General features: G+C 43.4%; 1 protein-coding gene across 5 annotated transcripts in view; it reads right to left on the bottom strand.

The window, feature by feature from the left end:
• The window catches only part of DCX (doublecortin), a 91,368-nt gene that overhangs the window by 48,217 nt on the left and 17,597 nt on the right, over positions 1-25,554 (bottom strand). For all 5 annotated transcript variants that reach the window (XM_027718854.2, XM_039382688.1, XM_039382689.1 and 2 more), the window contains one exon: positions 20,633-20,973. In XM_027718854.2, the coding sequence (XP_027574655.1) occupies positions 20,633-20,973 (341 nt within the window). The remainder of the gene's footprint in view (positions 1-20,632; positions 20,974-25,554) is intronic.

Here is a 25,554-nt window from a genome sequence, read left to right as displayed (position 1 = left end):
TCTTTCTCTTTGCAAGAAAGAGGCAGCATATTCCTCAAGCACCCTTTCATTCACCTGTGCAGACATATGTTTTACCTCTCTGCCCACTGGGGTGTGTAAAAATGTGCCTTTCCTACCTGTCTCCCTCCATAGCCACATGTGGAAGATGTTGCTGCTGACCTGTCAGCCAACCATACTAATATGAATTGATGCAGCATCAATTCAGGAAATGGCCTGTGTGACCAAGGCTGTCTGCAGAGAAATTCTACCATAGCTAGGCAGAAGACTCTTGTATTTGCTTCAATTCTGATTTGCTGTAGCTCTGGGGACCTCACACCACCACAGCTCTTCTCAGACCACATTGCCTGCAGCCCCAGGCTTTGTTCAGTCATTTACACCAACATAAAGTCGGTGCAGGCTGCAAAGGAAGACAGAAAATCAGGGGTTCTGTGGCCAGCTGACCAATAAACAAGTACCTCCACTAACAGGATTAAATCTCTTGCTAGATTACAAATGTGTCGAGTTTGCAATCGAACTGGGGCCATGCCCTCAATTTGCAGCGCCTGATGCTGCAGGTGAGAGCCAGCTCTGGGGCAGGCACATGGAGCCTTTGGTGCATGCCTATTCACATTTGGAAGTTCAATACAGTGCCATCATCCTGTCTAGTCCACCATTTTCCTATTTTGCTTTCAGCACTTTAAGTGGATTTCTACCTCTCCCACCTCTGACCAGGTTCTGTCACTTGCCACCACAACACGCACTTGCCAATGGCCTCTGCACAGCAGAGAAGCCAAGTGCAACCCGAGGCAGATCCTTCCCCGTGAGTATAGAAAATGTCTGTAAATCATCTCCATAGAAGTGGAGGGAACCTGGAATCTGAAGCCTCTTTTGTCTTCTGCAGCATAAACAGACACAGAATCACGCACACAGAATATTCTGAGTTGGAAGGGACCCACAAGGACAAATGGTTGGATTAATAAAGTCCAGCTCTGCTGACAGATTTTCTGATGAGATTTGATCCCTGATATTTGCCTCACTGGTCCAGTCTGTCTGTTTAGTGCACCGTTGTAAACGCCCTGTAAATTAATGAGCCAAAGTAGGATCTCAAAAGGTGCTTGTCTTACCCCTCCGCCGATGCAGCAAAGGGGCTGTGTCCTGGGAGAGGGAATGCTCTGGACAGAAGGAGCTTGGATGGCTCACAGTCCTGCTCCAACATGTGCCAAAGGCACAAACGGAATGAAAACGAGATAATTAGGAAAGCACCTCTGAGGAAAATTTCCCTCCTAAGGCAGACGGGAGAAGTCATTTCTCGCAGCTCTTTTCTTTCCTGTGAAATGCAGCTCGTCTGCCACAGCCCAAGCGGCTCAGCTTTTCCACCGAGCTGAAACAATTCCTTAAACAAAGGATGTGCTGGGAGCTCGGTTACATCATTGCAGCTGGCTCCGGCAGGCTGCTGAGGAGATGTGTGATTCCATCTCCACGGAGGTGCTGCGCGGGTCAGTCCCGGGCAGCCTGACTGCACTCACCTCCCCTTCTGCTGAGGGAAGTGTGCCACAAGGATGTAGCTGCTTAGAAATTATTCTGAGCTGCTCAGGTTGGATAAGTTAGGAGAGATTTTTCTTCTGCATATTTTGTTTTACCTCTGCAGCGACGAAGAGAACAAATACTGAATCTCTTACCTGGAGCTGCCTCAGATGCTAGGTGTTAGTTAGCAAGAAGAAATAGTAAAGGTTGTTACACGAGGTAATCATCTGGTGCCTAAGTGGATAAAATGGCAGATTTGCCCTAAGAGGAAATTGGGTAATTTCTGAGACTGGCAGAACAATGCTCCTGCTAACAGTATCATGTTCAAAATCCCCTGAACACCCTTTCCAAATACATTTTTAAACTGTTAGCACTTAAGCAAGGGACAGAAGTAACACTGTTAGGAAGGACAAGGGAAAGCAATATGAACTACATTACTTTGGTTTTAAAAGCAGCTTCAGAAACAGATTATCAGCCAGTGTAAGTCAATAAATCTGCACTGTTTTTAATAGAGGGTTCCAGGCTTATATCTGTTCTTCCTCTGCAAACAGCACCTCAGACCTTCCCATTTACAGCATCTCAAAATCTTGCTTTGGGGATATTCCATTGTCAAGAAGGATCTATTTTTCTAACAGGTTTCTTGCAAACATAACCCAAAATGTGACAGCCAGACAACTCCCATACCAGCCCTGTTAATGGATTTCTGCAAGTTCAAGACATGCATGCATTGTGCTTTGGGAATATGTTTGTTTTGAGTGCTATCAGAAATAGCATCCTCTACCACTGTGCCATCAATTACATGGGTGCTACCAACAAGTGATTCTTTTACAGCTCTCCACTGAGAGTTCAGCATCCTCCTCCCAGCTGAAACTAGGAAAGGGGGTAAAAACTCAGAGAATCATGCCCAGTTGTTGCAAGTTCACTTAACTGGAAATTGATGTAGCTGAGGATGCAGCTTCCTGTCTCTCACATGAAGTCTAGCCCTGTTAGCTGTGCAGAGCTAGTCAGCCTGCTCAGGAAGGAGTTCAAATACTGAGGCATGGTGCCCCAATGACACCAGAGTCCCTGTGTCCTGACACCAGCATTACTGATGTGCCATGGCCAGGGGAATACAGCATGGAAAGGAGACAGCTGAAGCAGATGAGAGTATGGTGAGGGCAAGGTGAGGACCTGCTCTGCACCATCTGGCAGGCACAAGATGTGCTCTGGGTCCCACTGAATGGTGCAGCAGTGGCTATTTGAATATCTGCTGCTCCAGTGATCCCAGAGGCATGGCCCCTGCCTGGGGCACAACACCCCTAGGAGCTGCTGTCAGCACACACACCACCATCGATCCCCCTGTGAGGACAGTGCTCTAACTGCCTTATACTGAGAGCAAATCCAGCGGGCATATGTTGAGAATCCAGCTCAATACCCCCCTTTACTTTTACTATTGCAACGTACCCTAATAGAAACAATAAAAACCTTGAGGCTATTTATGTTTATTGTGTTCATTTTCCACATTTCTGTCCAGAGAAGCAATGCAAGGCAATACTGAGCAGCTGCTGCAGTGTGGTCCGTGCTGGTAACACCGCTACACCAACACCCACACTCAGTCAGGTACTACCTGCAACCTCCTTTATAGTAATCAGCATTTGCTACTGGTTTAACTTTCCATTTGACAGGCAAAGTAGGAAGCTTTGGCCTGACCATAGCAGACTCCAGTATTCAATATGTGAGTTTGTCAAAGCCTGGCTGGTGGCTGAACTAAGACACCTGTGAACAGAGGTAGTTGCTGCACTGGGGCACTGGGGATGTTCCCAGTCTGGGGCCAAGGTCTTCACCTGCAGAGTGACACAGAGCTTAGCCTCTCCCTAAGCTTGGATATTTTCTCTCTTGCAGGCATCAATTAGAATCTGGTACAATGACACGGGGAAAAGGCAGCAGCCACATACATTTCTGCAATCAGCACAATACACTGTTTTTATGGGAGAACAAGTAGAGAGTGCTGAGACAGCACAGAGTAACAGAAAGCACCACTGGTGAAGAGCCAGGTGGGGGATCAAAGCTGGAAAGGCAGGAAAGAGGGAATGCTGCTCTGCTCCCCCTTCATATCCTGGCTGATGAGGCAGGCTGGACACATGAAATGAAGCTCAGTTCAAGACATGACCCAGTGAGGCTGGAAGAAACCTCTGAGGTTTGTCATTTCTGCCTGGACTGCAATGAGATGCTTTTTCCTTCCCCATAATTTTTATGTGAAATTGTTTCGAATTCTTGGCTTAGGTATGTGGTAAAAATATAAGATGATGAGTGTGAGATAACTGTCTGCTTAGGCACCTTTAGTACTAGAAAATGCTGACAGAGGGCATCAGAACAAGGAAATATCAGAATTGTTTAGTCCGGCTGCAAAAATGACATGCAATTATCAAAACCATTAGAAAAGACTGCATTTGCAAGTAATCCCTACAGAGACTTGACTATTGCTACAGCCTCTAGGTTTGTCAGGGGTTCCTTAATGTCACAAACTGAACCAAGCCAGGTCAGGGACATCTGTACGAGGGGACAGCCTTTCTGTGGGGCTGAATGCACACAGGTCACTACCTCCATGCTAGAGATGAGTAAAACAATACAAAATAAAAGTAGCTCTTGGGGATGTTGTGACCTTTGCAGTTACAGAGTGGTTTATTCTAAATGACAGAAGCATTTAAATAACCGGGTAAGTTTCCCCTCCAAAATTGCATTCCTGGCTACATCAGACATTTCTGACTCTTAAATTATAGTTTGTCATAACGTAGGTTTTCCAGTTCCTGCTCCACAGGGGCTAGATGGGATGGTGATATCATTCCTAAGGAAAAGCCACAAACGCTTAAGTGAGCTACAGTCAAATTCAATTAAAAACAACACAAGTATTTAGAGTCACAAAGAACAAAACTTTCCACAGCCAGCTGGCCTGGGGAAAAAAAAGTGAAATCAAGGCTTAGTTTGTGCAGATTCTCTTGTGTAGCAGCAGATTTGTCTCAGTGTGCTGGCATTTTGGATGCAAATGCTCCGAGGGCTGCACTAGCAGAATGGAGTCTGCATTGAATAGATATAAAGGCCTGACTGTTGAAGAGCCTCATCGGTTCACCAGTGAGAAGCAAGTCCAAACTGTAGCATCAAGTAAGTAACAACGGGGCAAACAAAGAGCAGCCAAGAGGGACTGGAGCTGCAACAAGAAGAGCAGGCATGGAGCAACAAGCTTCTGCAGCGAGAAATAAAGTAAAACAAAAGGCTGGTTTGGAAAAGCTCTGGCAGTGGAAATAACAGGACACATGTAGATAGTTTTCTTCCAAATGGCCAGCTAACCACTGCTGCTTGTAAAGCATTGTGTGCTGGGTTAGTGGTTAATCTGCAGCTGACTGAGAGCCACCCTGTCTCTGCTGGCATAAAGAGGCGTCCAAAAAAAGGCAATAGCAGGTCACCCAGGTGCCTGATTTGCACCCACAACTACCTGCACAACCAGCAGAAGAAGAGATACAAATGTAAGCCTTCTGAGGCTGAGAAAAGGAGCCTCTGTGTGTACTGCAATTAGTTCCCTGCTGTGATGTGAAACACCCTTGGTGCATCCTTATTTTCAGAGGTAACAATTCAGGAACGGGGCTGGTCTCCTCCTTGTCATAGAAGGCCTTGGATACATAGGCTGTGGCCTGTGGAAGTGTTCTAGAGACTTCAGTGAGCTTTGGACGAGGCTCCATAGCTGGGCAAGAAATAAGTCTCCATGACTGAGAGATTAATACATATCTATATAGAAAAGGATAAGTTCAAGGCACTTCTCAGGTCCTGTGATGGGCACTTCAGCCTTTTTAATACTTCTTTGAGGCTGCATAATAATGTAAATTACAGGTTTATTCAGAATGACACCACATGCACTGATGGACACGTCTTCCAGCTTGAGCAGTGGAAGCCCAGGGCTCAGTGAGCCGTGCCCAGCTGCAAGGCACAACCTGCATTGTTGCAGGGCTCAGCAGGGAATCCTTTTCTTCCCACTCCTACAGACCCAACTGTACTGCCCCAGGGAGCATTTCCAGCTAAAGCAAAGAGTCAGCCAGGGGCAAAATGAAGGACTTGGTAGGCTAATGGTCTCATTTGGTGTGGCAAATCCTCTGAAATTCACTAACAATTTAGGAACATAATACCCTCACTTTTACTAGTGACATGCTTCAGTCTTCCTTACAAATCAGAGACCACGCTTTCCCTACTTCACAAACTTACACCCAGTGCTTTTTCTCAAAATAGGACTCCTCAAACTGCCTAGTAGGAACGTCTTTGCCCCTGAACACTGGGAGGATTAAGGTGTGAAATTCCTATTAGGGCAAGGGGATTAGGCTGTTGCATTTACATAAGGATTTGACACAGAGGATCAGTTCATGGGTCGGTGTGCCCAGGCTGTGAGGGGCTAATAGCTGATGTTTCAGAAGACAGGGAAGCTCCTCCTTCACAAATGTGCTTACATCTTTCTGCATGATGCTGCTTGGAAAGGCCAATTCCTTCTTCATCCCTCCAGTGATCACTCTAAACCTTAAAGCATGAGCTACAGGATTGCCCCGATTATTGTCTCGATACATTTACGTCTGAGGCAGCACACTGGAAAGTAATCAGTGAGGAAAACTGCCAGATTTGGAATCAACAAAATCTATGTGAATACCCATGCACTCAAAAAATACCTGGGGAGCACCAGCTCGGGGATGAAAACTATGCCATAAGTACCTTTATTGGAGTGACAAAAGGCTTTTGGATGAAAAAAAGAGACTATAGCTCAAGCACGTGTTTTTTAACAAAGAAATGCCACCCGGACCTCTGTCTCTTCACTGAAATGGTTCATGTAATACAGCCCTGTGCAGACACGTGGACATAAAAAAAGGTCCAAAGCCCCCGAGTGTCCCCTACAACACCTGCTACTACAGCTCACAAGTGTGAGGCACTAAAATTCAGAGTCCTCATTCTCACAATCAGATCAGAAGATCACACCAACTTAGTCCATTGCCTCAGCAGCTCTGCATGCAAGATTTAGCACTTTGTTAGGCAGGTACATTTCCACTTCAATCTTCCTTGATTTTAGCCCTAGAAACAGAGCAGCCCAAATTCTCGAAAGGTAGTTTTATTTTTTTGTACTTCAGGGCTTTTGCTTAGGTAAGAAAATGCAGAAATCAACAACACTTTCTGGTCCTGAGTTTTAACAGCAGATCCTTAGAACACTCATACATCAGTTTATCCATATTAGAGTGCATTTCATCAGTGAACTGCAAATATTCAGTGTTATGGTTTATTTGTTTGGTTACCATCTAGCCCCTTGCATAAGTAAATTACCCAAAAGCAGCTAACACCTGACCAGAAATTATATATTTGAGGAGCAGTGTACTCTTTTCAGGTAGAGGAGAAGTCATTATTAGCTGTTTCATAGATGTGACCTGCACAGCATAGGATTATTACAAAGAATGAACAGGTGGGCAGTCATACACTGGATTAAGGAACAATGATTCATAAATCCAAATCCCTGTCTCACATGTTGCTTTTATATAGAACCTGGTAAAAGCCTGCTTGAACCAGCAGTGGAAATCATGCCTTTTAATTTTATTCCTGCATTTCTGAAATAACAGGCCACTTCAGGCACTTACTGTCACTTCCCCAATTCTGGAAGAAAAAGGTGGATGTTAAAGGAGCCATAAATAGTATCTGCTAGTGCTCCCTTTTCTATTATGTTGACTTTGATTCAGGTCCCTGCAATTAACAGGAACAAGAGAAAGACAAATAAAATTATCCCAGCTGTTTGTGGCGGACAGCCCTGGCCTCCCAGCTGAGAGCTCTTTGTGCTGCTGAGAGCGTCACCAAGCAACCAGCCCTTGCAGCTGCCAGGCTACAAAAAAGAAGTGAAAGCATGACTTATGGAAAGGAAGCACATGTGAAGGTTGGGACTAAATCAATCTCTGCTTTGTCTCCTGCCTAAATATGGCACCAGAGATCACCCTCAACGGATCTTACCCGCTGAGGGGGCAGAACCCGGATGCTTATTTTGTTTTAGAAGCCAGACCCTTGGAGGACTAAACCCAGGTATTCTCTAAGCTGTATCTGGTTGCAATGAAAAGAAGAGGTATTCAGCCTGTTATGATGCTATTGAGACTTAGTATTCTTCATCAATCTTAGCTGGTGGTCCAAAAAGCAGCAGAAGGTGGCCCCCGATACAGCTGCCAGAATGACTATATTGTCCCAGTTGTAAGTCAAACCCACATGTAAGTCAAGTGGAGGTGAAAAAAAGATTGTCTGATAATTGAAACAATATGGCAAGGAAAGCAAAGCAGGCAAATCCCCATGCACACAGGCAGGGAAGGAAAAAATGGAGAACTAAATGACCATTCAAACTGTGCTCTATGTATTACTGACTGTTCAGCAGTGCTAGCTCTTAGAAAACTGTTAGGAATTGGTACTAGACATTCTACCTGAAGAATCTAGGAAGGGCTGATAAACCCTGATAACCATCCCTGAACCATATAATCCCTCCAGCTCTCAGCTGTCTTAAAACTGGGTCCTCTTCTGTTTTACAAAAAAACAGCTAAGACATAGATGTGTGAAAACTTTTGCGACTTGGACATCAAAGGCAAATTGACAAACTCATTTCAGCCTCCCTATGAGTTTAAATGTGTCACAGCACCCCTGCCTGAAAACACCAAATTAATTGCCTTACCCTCAGTCAAACACTGCAGCTGAATCTAGGATTCATGCCAGGAGCCCCGAGACCCACTCTTGAATCCGTGAAGCACATTGCCTCTCATCTGTGACAGAAGATATTTCCTGTAGCAACTACCTTCTTCTGGTTTTGAGAGAAAGAAGGCCTTTGTGAGCTATGCTTAGAAGAAAAAAAAAACCAAGTTGGTTTTCACTGGTATTAAATACTGTGCAATCTGTAGATTAGTGCTCAGTGCACTTTTGACCCAACTTCATTTCTCCTTATCGCTGTCCACTGTACACCACATTGAACACTTCACACGCGCAACTGGAAGCAACGCAAACAATGAATGTCAGGATCAGACGGCATTTTTTACAGCATCTCTTTTCTGGAAGAAAAAGCCTTTTGCAGAAACAGTGTAAAATGGAGCAGTTCTGCACTGTTTGGCACTAAATCAGTACTTGCTGCCAAGAGCAGTGCAAAAACTTTATGAAGAAGCTCATGATATGGATAAAAATTCAAGGAAAAGCAGACATTTCAAAAGCTGTTCTCCATTTTAAAACTGCAAGAAATGCCAAGATTGTAAAGATCTCTGTTGCTCTGCAGTGCTAAAAATAACATTTGCCAACAACTCTGTCGAGTCTCTTATACAAAATTCAGCCTTATGGCTTTCATTTTGATTGTGAAACGTATACATCATTTTGCAACCCTCTGTGACTAGGGTTGTCTAAAATGAAGGAAATCCCCAGTACCATTTACTCCCAAAATATTAAAATTCAATAGAAGAAAAAAGATACTTCAAATTTCAGCATTAAAAATTTTCAGCATCGGTATTAAGAGATGTAAGTTCTTGTTTCTAATCCATTATGAAGGGCTTTCAAGTAGGCAAGAATAACATTCTTAGTTCCTAATGTTGGCTATCTGACTCGACTCTTTGATACACTTAATTTACATGTAATCCTGCAGCCTGCCAACAGTTGATAAGGTTCCTGATATCTGCACATTTGAGAAAGGGAAGTTTAGTTCATGAGGGGCTAAAGCTGAGCTCCGTGATGGAAGGCTGCTCACATTTAAGGTTTCAAATAGATTTTTGCTTGTCTGCAAATTCTCCTTAGCATTTCTCCCTAAATAACTTATCTGCAAAGTTTAAAATTCATGACAAAGTTGAAATGGCTGCACTGGATTTTTGCTTATTTCCATTATTAAAGTATTTTATGGGCTCCTGTTAATATTAGGCGATGTGAAGAATGGTGAGGGGTGTATTTTTCTCTCCGCTCCAGTGATACCATTTTGTAGATAAAAAGACCACAAAAGTTACATATGAAAAAAGTGCTTGAGAGAAGTTACAAATTCTGAGTTGATGGCTCTACAGCACAGGACACCTGACTGAAGAATGGACAAATACATATACATCGAGAGCAAAACTTTTGCAAGCACTGTATTTTGTGTCCCTACTGCAAAGAGTAGGATCACTCCCTGCAGTTTTGACAAACCCATTTCTAATGCTCCACCATAGAATCATAGAATACTTTGGGTGATCTTGAAAGGGCACCTAGTCTAACCCCCCTGCAATGAGCAAGGACATCTTCAACTATCCCAGGTTGCTCAAGGCCCTGTCTGACCTGGCCTTGAACACTTCCAGGGATGGGGCAGCCACAGCTTCTCTGGGCAACCTGTGCCAGAGTTTGACCACCCTCATTGTAAAAAACTTCTTCCTTATATCTAATCTACATCTACCCTCTTTTAGTTTAAAACCATTACCCCTTGTCCCATTGCAACAGATCCTGCTAAAAATTTGTCCCCATTTTTCTTTTAAATCCCCTTAAAGTACTGAAAGGCTGGGCTAAGATATCCCATGCAGTGGGGTAATTTGTCACCTGGCTGTGGAAAGTTAGGGCATTCCCCATCTGCAGAGCTACAGCTACAGCTTCTCCCAACACCTTTTCATAACTAGATGCCCTGGACCTCCAGAGGAAGCTGGCCTGGGTGCCAGGTCATCTCCATATCCCAGCCACAGGGAACTCCCAGGCTCGTGCTTGCAGGCACAAAACTACACCAAGACTTGGCAGCTATGGAGAGCCACGTGAGTCCAGGTGATTTAGAACTCAACACTCCAGAGCACACGTACTCTGACCACTTGTAACCTGCTTCGTGCTTCACCAAAGTCCCAGTTACACCACACCAACAAAATCACCAAGAACCTGCCTGAGCTACCCCACCCCTTCCAGCAGCTTCAGAAGATTGGAGCATTGCAGAGGGCTGCAGTGCAGCACAGTCACTGGAGAAGATACTTATTTGCTTCCATATTCTGAGACACATCTGAAAAGGCAAAGAGGTGAACTGGAAAGGTAAATGGAATAGAGCAATATTTTAAAAAGCTGCTCCTTCCTGTGTGAATTTTGAATGCATACCATATGCTTTAGCATGCTGTTTTGATTCTGTGCTAAGCTATTATTTACTAGCCTGCCTCAGCAAGACTAATTTTCTTTGCAGAATAGTTATTTTTAATTTAAAAGATAAGTATAAGAATAATTTCTTCCAGTGTGTGCTGTTCTGCATTTACGATCATCCATTACACTGCCTGTTCATCTCAGCCAGTCTCTCACTTGTCTCCCAACTTTCTTTATTACCATAATGCTTTCATTGTCTTCACCAAGTGCTTCTACCTCCAGATCACCCAAGAGGACAATAAACCCCGTTTGATACTTAATTTTTGATCAAGTATCTTGATACTTAATTTTTACTCTGATAAAAAGTTATTTCTACCCTGGTTTCTTCTTCTAAGCCTGTTCCTCACCTGTGGCAACATTTACTCTTCTTATCACTACCACAGGTTCGTTCACAGGCTCTTGAAGGAGTCTTTCTTTCCTTATGACTTTTTGAAGTCCAAATGAAGTCCACTATCTCTCTCCCATACATGATCTTATTTCTTCTATTACTCTATACTAATAGATTAATAAGGTGAAAGGGTTTTTTTTTTTCATGGTCTAACCCTGTTATGCCATGTTGTTTTTTCACAGTTTTATCTCTCAGCTGATTTATCTAGTACAGAGGCTGAGTTTCCTGGTGTATTTTCCCCACTAGACATACAGAGGAGAACAGTTCCATCAGTCACCATTCCCAGCCTCTCTGTTCCCCTTTCAGCACTATTATGGGCATGAGGGAGTGAGGAAGGGCACGAGAGATTATGTCAAGAGCGCAGGGGCACAGCAGTGAGTTGAGGAAATACTTCTTTCACAGAATCAGGCACACACCACAAGGTGCTTTCCTAAACCAATTATTGTCTCCTGTTCGGAGAACCTGAATGAAACACCCGTGGCCATAAGCTGTTCTCCCAGTAGCACAGTGAGCACGGCCAGGAGTTTCAGGTGGTGGCTTGAACTGCTCTGCCACAGCCAGGGATTGATGTCTGCAGCCAGGCAGTGGCAGAACCAGAACTGTGGGTCCTGCAACCGCAGGGGACCGAGCACCAGATCAGCAGCACGGAGCAGATGGTGAGGGCAGGGGAGCAGGAGGAAGGAGCTGGAGTCCTGCTCTCCCCTGCTGCCCCGCAGGCTCAGTGGCTGCATAATTATTCCTGTGGAGCCAATAAAGCTCGTTGTTCTCATTGTCCTCCAGATAAGAGAGCTCAGACCTGGAGGACTGGCAGGAGTGACCTCTCACGCCAGTTCTGACTGAAGCAAAATACCCTGGAAAAATCCTCCTAATGAATGGTGCATATTATCTCATCTTCCCCATGTCTGGTTTTTGTCCATTTTGTTCATAACTAAGTCCCCTATTTGGGGGGAAAAAAAAAAGAATTAGTAAAGGCAGGATATATTTTACACCTGCTCTAGCTGAAAAATCCTATATCTGGAGTACTTTTCAAGATACAAAATGAGAAAAAAAGCACCATGATCTAATATATACTGATTTCCTATTTATTTTAGATTACGTGGGTAACATTTAAACTGCTAATAACAATGAGGTTTGCCTTTATCTCAAAGAATAATTTAAAAGTAAGCAAACATTTTCAAAGTGCAGTTAAAAACTGCAGTAGTAAAAGCAGTAAGGACTGCCTTTTGTTCTGGTTTATTAGGATGGGGGAAGAAAAAAAATAACATGACTCAAGGATATCTCTGTCAGATCAATATAGTCCCTGGGATCCTTTAACTAAAGAGAGAGTTTAGATTGCTTAGACAGCAAGTTGAGATGCAGAGCTGTGTTCTACAGCACCTAGTTAAATGTATTTATACAGATAGAAATACTCATACACACACTGCTTGCTTTTAACCAGGGAACCAGAACTATGTCTGTTAGTACAGACTATAATATATATCTACTATACATCTACCAACATTCAGCAAGTCCTGGCTGCATGTTCACAAGGGAGGGTGTTCTCTGATGGCTTGGAGCAGTGAATGCTCTGGTTATTAGCCCTGCTAATTTTTCCGTATTCAGCCTGAACAAATCTCCAGGAGCAGGCCTGCAATTCCAGCTCTGTATGATAATTGATTTGGCGCAGCTTGAGGAGCCCTGAACACTGGAATAGCCCTCAGCTTTTGTGGCTTCTCTCTGCACCTCCCCACATATGCAGGCCTACCTTAGCCAGCTCTGAAAATCTGGGTGGACTGGATCCAGATTTTTTTCTCCCCAACTCCTTCAGACACACAATTCTGTGCCAGGATATTTTGTCATCCTCAGCAGAGCTGAGGGTGGATGGAGGCTGTTCTCCTCTGCATGTGAGCAAAGCTATCACTCCTTCCCTTGCTGTCCCATACAGAGACCTTTGACTGACATTAGCATCACATTTGAAAGACAAAATGAGACAAAATGAGAAGGCTTTTGACAACCTCTCACACTCTGTCTGGGCCCTTTGCAACATGGATTCCTTTCCTTGATATTTAAGCTCCATCAAGACACAGATACCACATACAAAAATGAATAATCACTGGTTCAGTTCCACGGGCAGTTTCGGGGACAAGAAAGAAGGAAATACTGTTGTGCTGGATGACAGCTCTTCACACCATTTCTTGCCAGACTCTGTTACCTGGCTGTTTGCCTTTACCTACACTTAGTGCAGGCTCTTCCTAGAGAAAAGAGTGAGCTGTGTCATAACTTACCCGCTACTGAGTGGAAACAGCCTTTTGGTTGAAGGCCAGTAAGAGCTGAGAAGGAAAAAGAAGTGGTTTCAGGCAGATGAGAAGAACAGGCAGAACTTGCAACAAGATGTGGACTATGGCACCAACCACCATGAGAATCTCAAGGTGTCTCACACAAGGTGAATTCAGGGGGGTATTCACTCACTCTGTGAGCTACTGCGGGGAGGGAGAGGTGAGCAAACATACTAAACGTGATGCCACTCACAGCCTAAGACTAAGACTTACAGACACACCAGAATAAGAAAGACATTCCCCCATTACAAACAGGGAAAATACAAATATTTGGTTATTTTAGGTGATCAAAAGAAATAAGACATTTACTAGAGCCCAAACCTTGAGGCAGACACTTGCTCACAATCCTTTCAGTGTAACCTGGTCTCTCTCGGAGCTGGAGGGACTCCCATTCACTCTGGTGGGACTACCACTGGAGCATCAAAAAAGGAACAGAAGCTTAGTTTCTCAAGATGATACAAACTAGCAATGAAAAAACCCCAAACTACAGGGCTTTTGGGCCTGTCCTCAGCTCCAGATATTCAGTCTTATTTCCCTTGCTCATTTTCAGCCCATTTATTCCTAGATAAACCCTCTGGCACTGCAGTGAATAATCCTCTTCTCTCTTGGGATTCAGGGTGAAAAGGGAACATGTCACTCTGTATGACAGAAAGAGCTGCCAGTGAGGACTGAATTTTTAGCATACGTCTCTTTCGGGGTGTGAATAGCACCAGGATGCAGTAATAAGGGCCACATACTTATAGGTCACCAGGTCGGATCTGACTGCATCTTTCAATAATTTTGACAGGCTGCCATCTGTGACACAAGTAGCAGGTGTTTGTGTGGGGCTTGGTCAGTACGTGGCTGCTAGCAACACTCACGTTACCAGAAAACCAACCATTTCCAGCGAGCAGCAGCACAACTCTGGAGCCTGCCCGTGGACTGGGAGCCCTGTTGCCTTCAGAGGACAACAGATTCACCACAGCCAGTATTTGCATAACAGCGAAATGCCAATGAATGCACAGCACCAAAGCCCTGTGGGTGACAGGCAGGAGCACGATACCTCATCCAGAACCTGAGGCTGAGGCAAAGCAAGCAAAACAGCCAGCAAAGTGTCCTCTGCTGTCCCCCTTGCTCCACACATAGAATTATGGAATGCTTTGTGTTGACAGGGATCTTAGAGATTATCTAGTTCCACCCCCCTGCCATGGTCAGGGACACATCTCACTAGACAAGGTTTCTCCAAGCCCCATCCAACCTGGCCTTGAACACTTCCAGGGATAGGGCAGCCACAGTTTTTTTGGGCAACTTGTGCCAGTGTCTCATGGTAAAGAATTTCTTCCCAATATCTGATTTAAACCCTCCCTCTAATAGTTTAAAGCCATTGCCCCTTGTCCTGTCACTCCATGCCTTGGGGAGCTGGTTGGAGACCACACTGATGTCAACCAAGTCAGTCTCAATGCTCACAGGAGAACAGGTTTGATCAAGACTTTAGCTGCTGAGATCAGCCTGCTTCTGCTTTAAGAAGTGCAGGGATTAAGATTCACAGTGTTCCAGATAGGCCCCTTTTCACCCAGATTCTGTGGCCCACAGACCTAAGGAAACAGAAATTAATAAGCATAAGATTTCTGAATAACATCTCTGAAAGTCTTCTGAATATTTTATCATAAGTACTTAGGCATACATTCATGGAAGCTCGGCTTATTCATTCTAGCGAATGCTAAAATCCTTGAGGGATACCTGAGGACTAATTGGTTTTGTCTGTGTTAGTGTCTAGTCACTGCATGAATCAGTGCTGAACTTCCAGCTTAGACTAAGAGCTCCCTAAAGATAGAGAACTAGGCTGTGTTGTCTGGCGCTGTAAGTGACTTGGGTTCAGGAGTTCTTCAGTCCATACATTATTACTAATCCTCCTTGCATGACACATGGCTGCTAGAGAGGAGTAATCTCACGCAAACACTCCAAGTCAGAGCAGTCTGAAGCAGCACTGAGCAGGAGTGAAGCTGGGAGTTAATCCCCATTCTGAGTGATCTGCCGGGGGGGGAGGCAGCTGTGGGCAAAGATCCTGCCTGCACCGTTCCCCTGCCAGAGCTTGAGATCCAGATCTGTCCTCTTGGTATCCAAAGGGGAGATTTATGCGAGGCCTGGCAAATCTCAGCAGTTAACAAGAGAGGAAAAGACTGAGAAGGAGTTGCAAACCAGATAAAATTTTGTTGTTACAGCTTTGTGCAGCAGGGAGGGAAGGTGGGACTCGCTGCTCCCCTGTTAGCACTGGCTGCTACAGAACCTTTTGCAGAAGGTGGGACGCCAAACACACTTGCACCCATCTCCTGCTCTTCCCTACTGTTTGCTTTGGGGCTAGATCCCAGTTTTCCGCACATGCATGAAACTGCTTTGTCCTGAAGTTATTCCAGTGCAGATTTTCAATATCCCAAAGGTCAACTATCCAGTCTTAAAAGGATGAGGAGTTCTGACACCCTTTCCCTCAACATGTGTAATAACACAAGCCAATTTGCTTGCTTTGTAACCTTGAACCTCATGCCTCAGGGTGTAAGTTAACTATCCCCAGAGTTCTAGCAGGAATAGTTTCCCTCTGATCTTTCAGCAATGCAAATGATATTTAGGTACATCACGGAGGTATTCACCGTCTTGAACACCAATTACAGATTACAGATGTTAGAGGTATTTTTTATATTATGCTTGTTCTATGTCTCATTGACACAATTTCATTAATACAATCAATACAGCTACACTGTCTCGACGGAGTTTGGTCCACTGCTGGTATCTAGACTTGAATTTTTTAATCGTTTGTTTCAAAATGCCAGCTTAAATTCAGTGCAGAAGTTCCAAAGTTTGGTTGGTTTCTTCACTGTAACTTGTACGGATGCCTCTAAGGAATATTTTTACTAGTAGCACAGTACTTAGGAGATGTTTTATCAAAAAAAGTCCCAACCTTAAACTTGTTGTGAGCTTAGTCATCCTACTTCTCCCTCTGTGGCTGCTGCCCTTCCTCAAGAAGGCAGAAGGTGCAAAAAATCTAAAATGAAATGGCAACTTCTTCCCTGGCCAGGAGGGGTGGGCTGGCCCCCGAGGCACTGGCATCAGCTTTGCAAACAGAGAATGAACTTCACTCATCACCTGCCATTTGATATCCTTATCAAAGCAAAGGCTGCTAGAGGGGACCATTTTATTAAGGCTAGAAATTCTCTGGGGAGAACAGTCACACGTGCCCTGACATATGGAAATGTATGTAATTTCATCTGATGAGACAGTTAACACTCAGATGGAACAGCAGCACTCTGTCTGGAAAAGGTAACACCCAATGAATAGTGCATGTGTGACTTCTCCCTGTGCTTGATGATTTCAAAGGCCAGAAGAGATCATTGCATGCTATTATGGCTAAAAACACAGTCTGTTCCCTGCTTGTTGACCAGAATATCTATATTCAAGTGGAACTGAACCATACAAGCTCTCCCCGCTCTGAACAACTCCTTATTCTGCTTATTTGGTGATGCTAATCGATGGGTCACAGGATGGGGTATTTAGTTAATTAAGACATGGAAATACATCAGATGGAGAAAAAGCTGGAATTCCATACCACAAAAAAAAATTCTAATACTAAAGTACAACTGAGCACGCCTGATGAATTTCTATCACTCCAGACTATCACTGGCTCAGCCAATGGCAAAACAGGGGATTTTTGTCCCTGCATCTCTTCACACCTTGCTGAACAACTCACAGATCTTGGAATAAAATACAGTGCAGAAAAAGAGAAGTTCAGTGTGTACAGAAGACATCAGCTTTTACGGGTCACTTCTTAAAAGCAGGAATGAATGCAGACAGACTCCACTTGCAAAGTAAGGTGCAGAAAGCAGATGGGCACTGGGCTGTCAGTGATGAAACAGCCTCCTCTTTTCCGGGAAACACCAACTTATTGTACACCATGGTGAGAAAGAAGCTCAAGCACAAGCAGGACAGTAAATCTATACGACGTTTGCAAAGTCTACTTCAAACTAATGCATTCAAAATATCCAAATGCAACTTCATCCATAGTCTCAAATTCTGTTTTCTAATTTATTAGAAATGTTGTTCTAATATTAACGACACCAGGCAGAAACTGTCACCATGTGTTTATAAAGTACCCAGTGCTCCCAGGAATCCAGACTCATTTGGGACACTGGATATAACTAGGAGTTTAAAAAAGGAGACAGAATGTACCAAAACAACTATTTTCCAGCATGATCCATAGACCTGACCAAATTAAATCCTGCATATGTGAGTTTTAATTATATATATCACCCATCTCAGCACAACAGCAGTTGTAGTTATGGAACCAACCACTGAATTTGGTCCATTATAGCATTTGTTTAAAGCACTGAATTCTTTGACTTATACTATTTCCTGTATGTCCATGGAAGTTCCAAAGATAAATCCCTATTGTGATTCCCTCTCATTTTTGGTCAAATATTTGAAACTCCCTTTGAGCTCAGGGGTGTCCATCAAGAGATGATGACATGCTCCAAGAAGGGAAGGATCTTGAGTACAGACAGGCACAAGGCAGTAGAAATATGTGCAAGACCAACTTAAATAAACTACTTAAACACAAGATGCTAATTTAGCAGTTTCAAGAGCCGTATTTTTACAGCCAACCCAAGACATAAAAAGAAACAAAATTTCATTGGAATAACGTAACCTCACTGCTGCTTTGAGTGTTGCATTTATTCAAAGACAGCCCATCCAGCCCTCAATTATCTGCTTTCTCACTCCAACTGCAGCAGATCTGCAGTGCATAGAAATGTAATTATTCACACACCACTCTGCCGTTGCCACCACTGCCTGTACTTCTAAAGCGTCTTGATTACTCTGCTGATGAGCACCATGGAAATGCCTATAAATAAAATAATCATCTCCCCTCATTAAGTTCCAGCTCATGGACTGAGGAAGGATGATTTTCCTTTGTACGTTCCTTTTGTAAATTCTATCATTTCACAACAGAGGGAGCAACGTGCCTCTGATGACACTCAAAGAGACAGACTGTCAGGATTCTTGTCAGCATTTCAGCTTTGAGCAGCTTGCGGTTTTGCATGAATATTTTCTCCTGAAAATAAAATGCTGTTTGTCAGAATTATGCATTCAGTAATCCCTTTCTAATGTCAGAATCAGACATGCAAAAACCCCTAATGTCATGTCAGGAGGTCAGATTTTATGGAGCAGTATGTCATGGAAACCCCAACAGCAAGCACTGCACCCACAGCAGAAGTCTCCGGTTCTAACTTCAACACTGAGAACACACATAGGTAGAAAATTTCAAATAAGCTTGGATATAATAAAAAACAAACACTGAAGGAAACTTTCCAATAAAAACAAAGCCTTGGTGAAACAGGTTTGCCCTTCAAGAAGCTTCGACACTAATTGCTGCCGCAAACAAATATCACACATCCCCTTACTGTCAAATCACAAAATCTCTCTCTTTTCAATAACTGCAATACTGAGTGTACATTTTCATATAGTGAAACTCCCAGTAGTGCCTCCAACACGCAATGAAATATCACATTTCATAAAATGGTGAATTATAAAGCCAGCAAAACAAGTTAAATGTGATATCTGTGATCAAGACTTTACTGAAAATACATTTCTGCAACAAAAACTGATGAAGTTGTCGGGTTGCCCCAGTCAGACCAGTGCTGAATTAAGGCCCCATTCACTGTACAGCTGTCAGAGTGTGACAGGAGGAAAACCAGGTTGCCTTTTAGTATCTGATTCAAGAAGAGTCATGTGTGGTGTAGTGTGGTGCCTGCTACGGAGAGCAGTTGGCAGTAAGAATTGCCAGGTTACAGAGATCTTTGTGTCCCTTGCTCAGCTGTAGCCCTGTCCAAAGCAGTATCTCCCAAAGAACTGAGGCCATTCACAGGTTCAGATGAAGATCCTCATTCACAGCTATGACAGCAAAGGTACTTGTTGTGTCAGCATGAGCAGGCAGCTGCTCTCAGATCAGATCTGTTTATTAAACCCTTTGTAAATCTGCTGTTATCCAACAGGCATGATCCTGTGCCCATATATTATTTCCTCAGTGAGGACAGGTCATTTGATTCTCTCCTTCCTCACTCCCCAGTCTCTTCCAAGGTTTTTTGTATATCTGAAGCTAGAACCAGCCACAAACTAATATGCAGGATACAGAGGCTGGGATAAAGCAAGAATCATAGAATCACAAAATGGATTGGATTGGAAGGGATCTTAAAGACCATCTAGTTCCAACCTCACTGTCATGGGCAGGGACACCAAAACATCAGACAGAGTAGAGGGACATGCTACTTTCAGCTCCCAGGCACTACACCCGGACTGTGCAGGACAGTTTATGAACCTGTATTTGGGGTTGGAAGGATGAACATTTTCATATGTAAAGTCTGAATGTTCATTGGACAGAGCTAGTACTTGAATAATTTTTCCAGAGACAGTAAAGAGTTAATTTAAAGCAATAGCATCAATCCCTAGAATAGCCAGAGTCTAAACCCACACAAGAGCTGTGCTGCCTCACTCCAGAATCTGGAGCAAGGAAAACAGTGACAAAAATAAGATCATTCCTCAATTACAGAAGACAGAACTGTTAAATCAAGCTCAGAATTGTCCTTGAAGAATCTAGCTCTTCCCAGTTCTAAAATCAACCCCACATTCCTTTGAGGGTTTTCATGGATACAGCAATATGAAATCGCTCATTGCTGTGTAGCTGCTAACAAGAGACAGATGTTTCCTTCAGTTCCAGGAACATGTAGACATGAAGCGCATTATGATGACCCACTAAATACTTCTGACTCTTTCTGCATGTTACCTCTTCATGCATTTAGTCAAGAAAATGCAGCACAATTCCGTGCTTTTCCTGCCAACTACAGAGCTGACCAGAAGAGCATGCTTGGAGCAACTGCTTAATCTTAGCAAGCCTTCATCAGAGGGCAAGGAAAGTCAAGCAACACATTTTCACTGAGTGAAGCCAAAGCTTGAGAGTTCCTGCAGTTACTCCAGAGCCAAATGAGCTGGTGGCTGTGAGCCACATTATTTATTTAGCTGGTCCAGAAGACACGCACCACACGCCGGTGTGCAGGACGAGCATCTGTTCCACTCAGACCTTTGGCTACATTCTTTGCTTGATATTAATACCAGGGAAAATTTAGTAACTTAACCACTGGCATGAGAAGTCATACTTCTAAGGGAACAGATGGCAGTGATCATCTTGGCTTAATTTTAGGCTTCAAAAATTGTTCTGAGTCAGCAAAGCCTCAAGGGAAGAGAAAGGAAAAGGCGCAACATCTGTAAAACCTCTTACCTGTTTCCCATCCAAGGTATACAGCTTTTTGACCACTCCTGTCTCCAGTTTTATAGCTTCGGTGATGTCAGTGAGAACTTGCTCAAATGAATGGGCAGTCTTCTTGTTCAAGAGCACACGCACTGCCTTCCGGGGCTTCACCCCGCTGCGGATGATGGTCACCAGCTTGGGACGCACGAAATCTTTGTTCTCCTTCGCCTGGGCACTGTTGCTGCTGGCCAGAGACTGAGGTGCTTTCTGGTTGGCAGATGTCTTCACGTTGACAGACCAGTTGGGGTTGACATTCTTGGTGTACTCCACCTTCTTGAAGAAGTTGTCAGATGAGCAGACGTAACTCTCCCCTTTTGAAAGAAATGAAATTCTGCAGTTACTACAAAAAGGCTGCTGGAAAACAGACAATATACTTTCCCTGATTAATCATGCAAACCATTGATAATTGTTTTCATCAGCACTTCCACGACAGTTTGTTATTAAAACATTTTGCCTTATTTTAAATTTTATATTTATGATTATTTAAAATATGACTAGTATTTCCACAAACTAGGCTAGTCAGCCTTAGCTCGCATGAACAAATATATACAAGCACTCAGTCACATGAACCAGGGGTTAAAAAAGGTTGAATTATAAAGGTAGTTAGGTACTGGAAGATGCAACTAAGCTGCCTAAGAGCTCCAAAACGCCAAATTCATTTGACCACCTTCATTAAACTGTAACTTTGCCAGCTTCCTCTCCATCTTTACAGACCTAGCTACTACTTCAGTGTGTCATTCCCTGCCAGAAGGACATCAACATTCATCTCCAAAGTACCTTGGCATCATGCTTGAAAAATAACAAAAATCTTGTACTAAATTGTCTCTACTAAAAGTAGCATTGATAAATCTAGCAGGCATAACAAATGTGCTTTTTTAAATCACCAGTGGTTTATTAGAGAACAGACCTAATGGCAGTTGAGATTAAGCACTACACCAAATGCCACTGCTTGCTTTTATATGGCTGGTACCAACTAAAAATATATTAAATCCAAATTTAGACATGGTAGAGAAGGGTTACATGGTCTTGTTAGTAATTCACAAAAAGCCCTTCCCTATCCCACCCAAAATTAGTTTCAAGCTTTGTCTGTAATTTACAGGATCCTATCTATCTAAGGTTTTAAAAGCACCTTAAAGGATTTGTAGGATCTTCTTTTGGGCCTGCAAATCTGATGGATGCTAGAAGAGTTATTACTAGAATGAGACTGTAAACCAGTATCCCTAAGGGAATGTGGCTGTCTAGTCTGAAATGACTCAGGCTGCTGAGCACTTGAAGACACACTGAAAAAAAGTCAGTCAATGCTAGAGGAAAAAGCTTCTGTCTCGCCATTAGATAAAATTTTAATAGGAACTGAGGGCATAACCTGTAGGATTTTAGAGTTCCTTCTGGTGTTTTCTTGGGCTGATCTAATAGAATTAAGTTTTTCACGTATTACAATAGATTTGAAATCAAAATACAAATTTAACTATACTGAATAAGAAAAAAACAAAAGAATTCCTTCTTCGCACAGTCAGACTGGCTGCATTTCCTTATCTGTCCATGCAAAATCCAGGAGCTGGATATCTTTGAAAAACCTACCTGACAGCCGAGTCTGGCTTTCCATTCCAGGACCTCTAGGGCAGGATTTGACATCCAATTGGCAGAGGTATAAATATGGATTTCCAAAGAGTCCCTTGTTTTCTGCACAGCCCAGGCACGTAACATACCCGGTATAATGTTCATACAGTCGTCCTTCTGCTGACTAAACTGCATTTTTGGTGGAGGAACCTAGAGGGTCCCTCCCTAGAACACATGGTGAGACCACTAACAGGCAATAAACAATAAACAGAAGACTTTACAGGCTTATAACAATGGTCTATGTAGTATTTATGCCCCTGTTACTGCTAAGGGTTTGATGTCACAAGCAGCCATAGAAAAGATGCAGGATGCTCACTTATTTTAACCCTTTGTACCCAGTTTGCCACAAAATAATGCACACTTGTGGTGCTTACATCTCTAACTGCAGCTCTTCTCCACCAGTTGCATAAAAATGACCAAAATCTTTTATCAACAGGAAGCAGATATTCTGTTTTCCCTTCTAAAGATGGAATAAAAATACAGGGGGGAGAAGAGAGCTGACAAGGTTCATGATGAACACTGTCAGTTGGGCACTTTGTCAACTAGTTTACCCAAACTAATGCAATAATCCCACCTGGAGGTTCTGTTGGCTTGACCAAACAGTAAAAATTTGTATTTCCTGTCAGAAAAAACCCTCATTAAACTGACCATGTAGTAGTACCCATAGCTGAAGCTCCTTAATTCCTCATATTTTGTGAATCTGACTCAATAGAAACTTAAATATACTCCACAGAGTACCACACATTATAAAGAATTCCCACTGGACATATCATTTTCCAGAAGCACTGAGTACTTCAGATCTTCCTGATTAATAAGTGATAAGCTGTGGTTTATTCATCTGCTTCAGCCAAGTAACACCTGGTGTGGAGCAGGCCAAGGCTTCTCTCCAGTTTCACAGCGGAGTGTAAAGGGCAGAGGGGGGAGTTTGGAATGCTCACAGGGAATTATCCCTGTCCTAAGAGCCTGAGCCCTCCCAAGCTCATAATCCCTGGGTGGCAGAGCCTTTATAAGTGTGTTCAGAACAGAACTGTGCATTATCCTTTTGAGAAAATGGATTTCTCTCTTTGAATGCAACACCAAGAGTAAGTGATTTGAACGCTGCTGTCACCCCTGCCCCAGGCTTCCCTGTGGAAGCTCCTGACCTCACCTGCACCTCTGCTTCCCTACCTGAAAAACAGAAGTAGCAATACCAGCCACTGAAGTGTGGCAAGGCTTGACTTTCAGCCATATTTGTCTAATACTTTTGGATAGAAGACGCCACAACGAAAGAAAGTATATATTTGCACTGTGTTCTACAAACACACGAGGTGGTGCAGGATATTTTCCATTAATAAGTTCCATGTTTTAAAGCAAGCGGAAGAGATTCTTGGTCTGTTTAGTACAGTAGTATTACTCTTATTTCCAGCTGAATCCTTTCAAATTCCTTACTGCACACCACAGCTGTGTATTTACACCAGTGTACACCAAAGGCAATAGTGGCATGAAGGCAATACTCTTGTAGGCTTTTCTCCCTCAAATGTGCTCTTAGGTGGTTGTACAGATCTACACGACTGTGAGTTGTACTCACAGTCACAAGCAGAAAATAGAATCTGCCCTTTCTCACTTTGTTTCATTTAGCCCAAACCCTAGCAAATATTTTATTGGGTTCTAAAACTGGAAAGGAATTTGTTTGGAGTGATAATTCAGGATAGCAGTTCAGAGTAGCAGCTCTTCTCAGTGTCATTTTTGCAGTTATGGCTGTATAGCTCCAGGGAAAAGCAGCTTTTCTTTCCTTCTTCCCTGACCCAAAGATGTAACCTGAAGCTTTAACTTAATTTAGAAATCACTTCAACTGATGTCTTCCCAAACTCAGTTTATGACCCTCAAAGAGTAGCAGAATTATCATTCAGGTTCCTCAGTGAGGCACATCCATTTGCCAGCCAGGAACACGTGCTATCCCACTTCCCACAGTGGAGTTTTACCCAAACCTTACCGTGGCGGTAGCAGGATTGAGCAAGTGTGAGCTGTGAACTTTCCAGCTTTGAACAAGCATTCACAAAAAAAAAAGAGATATCCTATGGGGAATACTGCTACCTTAGAGGAAGGAGTGGTTTCCTGGTTTCTCTGTTACATCTGTCTGTGCTAAGCCTATAATGGGAAGTCAAGGTGTACCACTGTGCCAGTCAGAGTTTGTAAGTGATTGACACAACGTGGTTGCAGAAGACGTGCACAGCATAACAGCAGGATGGGAAGTGAACACGAGATTTTGTGAAATGCAAAAGAAACAACTCCGAGAAGAATACATAAGCACAAAAATCTGTGTACAAATATTTGAAGGAACACGTCCTGAGCCAGCAAGCAGCTGTGCACACGTGCAGCAATCCAGCTGTAAACCATGAGAAGGTGTGATGAACAGCCACGTCGGTACTTCCAAACAAAACCCCAAATGGGAGCCCCAAAGAGACACACTCATGCAGTGAAGGGTGGGAAACATCATCCTGACAAGATCCAATCTGCTGCTGAACACTAGCTATGGTACCAAGGACAGCATTTGTTTAGTGCAGGGCCAGATCAGTGCATGATGCCCCTTCTGCACTGGGGAGTCAAAGCCCTGCAGGATGATGTTGCAGGATGCTGCAGGATGACACACTTGTCATCATGCCAGTGTGTTCCCGAGGTGTCACAATTCCCATCATGCCACCAAACCAGCCAAGGCATTTATTTACTCCTGTCGTGCCTTGAGCAATAGATGGACTGACTGCAGACCTTTGACCTTAAGTCATTATCATCATATTTGCCATTTGAAGCCACGGCTTGTATCACACCAAATTACTCTGGCTACAAGTGCATGACACATTCCTGTGCTACCAATTTGACAGAAGCACAAGGCGATTATTCGGCTCCTAAAGAAGGGATGATCTCAGCAAAGATAAGGTTTGCCTTAGAGAAGGTTCCTCAGAAAAACCCTAAGCTCCAGAGTAGTGCTAATCCTTCAACCCTCTTACAAGCAGCTCCTTGTGACAATACCAGAAATGACAGGCTGTGCTTTCAGAAAAAGTTATCCTTCCTCAGCACACACCATCAAGTTTCCAAGGATAATGAAATGCAGTCAGAAGTCTTATGAGAAAAACCAGGAAAGCTGAAGTGAGGCCATTTTGAAAGTGTAACTGTTAACACTTATTCCAAAACCAGTCCCTCTGGGCTGCAGTCAATTATTTTGGCTGTTGGCTCTGCTGTTGCAAAGTTGAGATTCTGCTACTGTGCTCAGCTTTAATGTTTCATGGAATTTACTACCA

This window comes from Pipra filicauda, unplaced genomic scaffold (assembly GCF_003945595.2).
Source record: "Pipra filicauda isolate LSUMZ 115617 unplaced genomic scaffold, ASM394559v2 scaffold281_size1565311_pilon, whole genome shotgun sequence".
In the NCBI taxonomy this organism is placed as follows: Eukaryota; Metazoa; Chordata; class Aves; order Passeriformes; family Pipridae; genus Pipra; species Pipra filicauda.
This window is presented reverse-complemented; position numbering and strand designations above follow the sequence as displayed.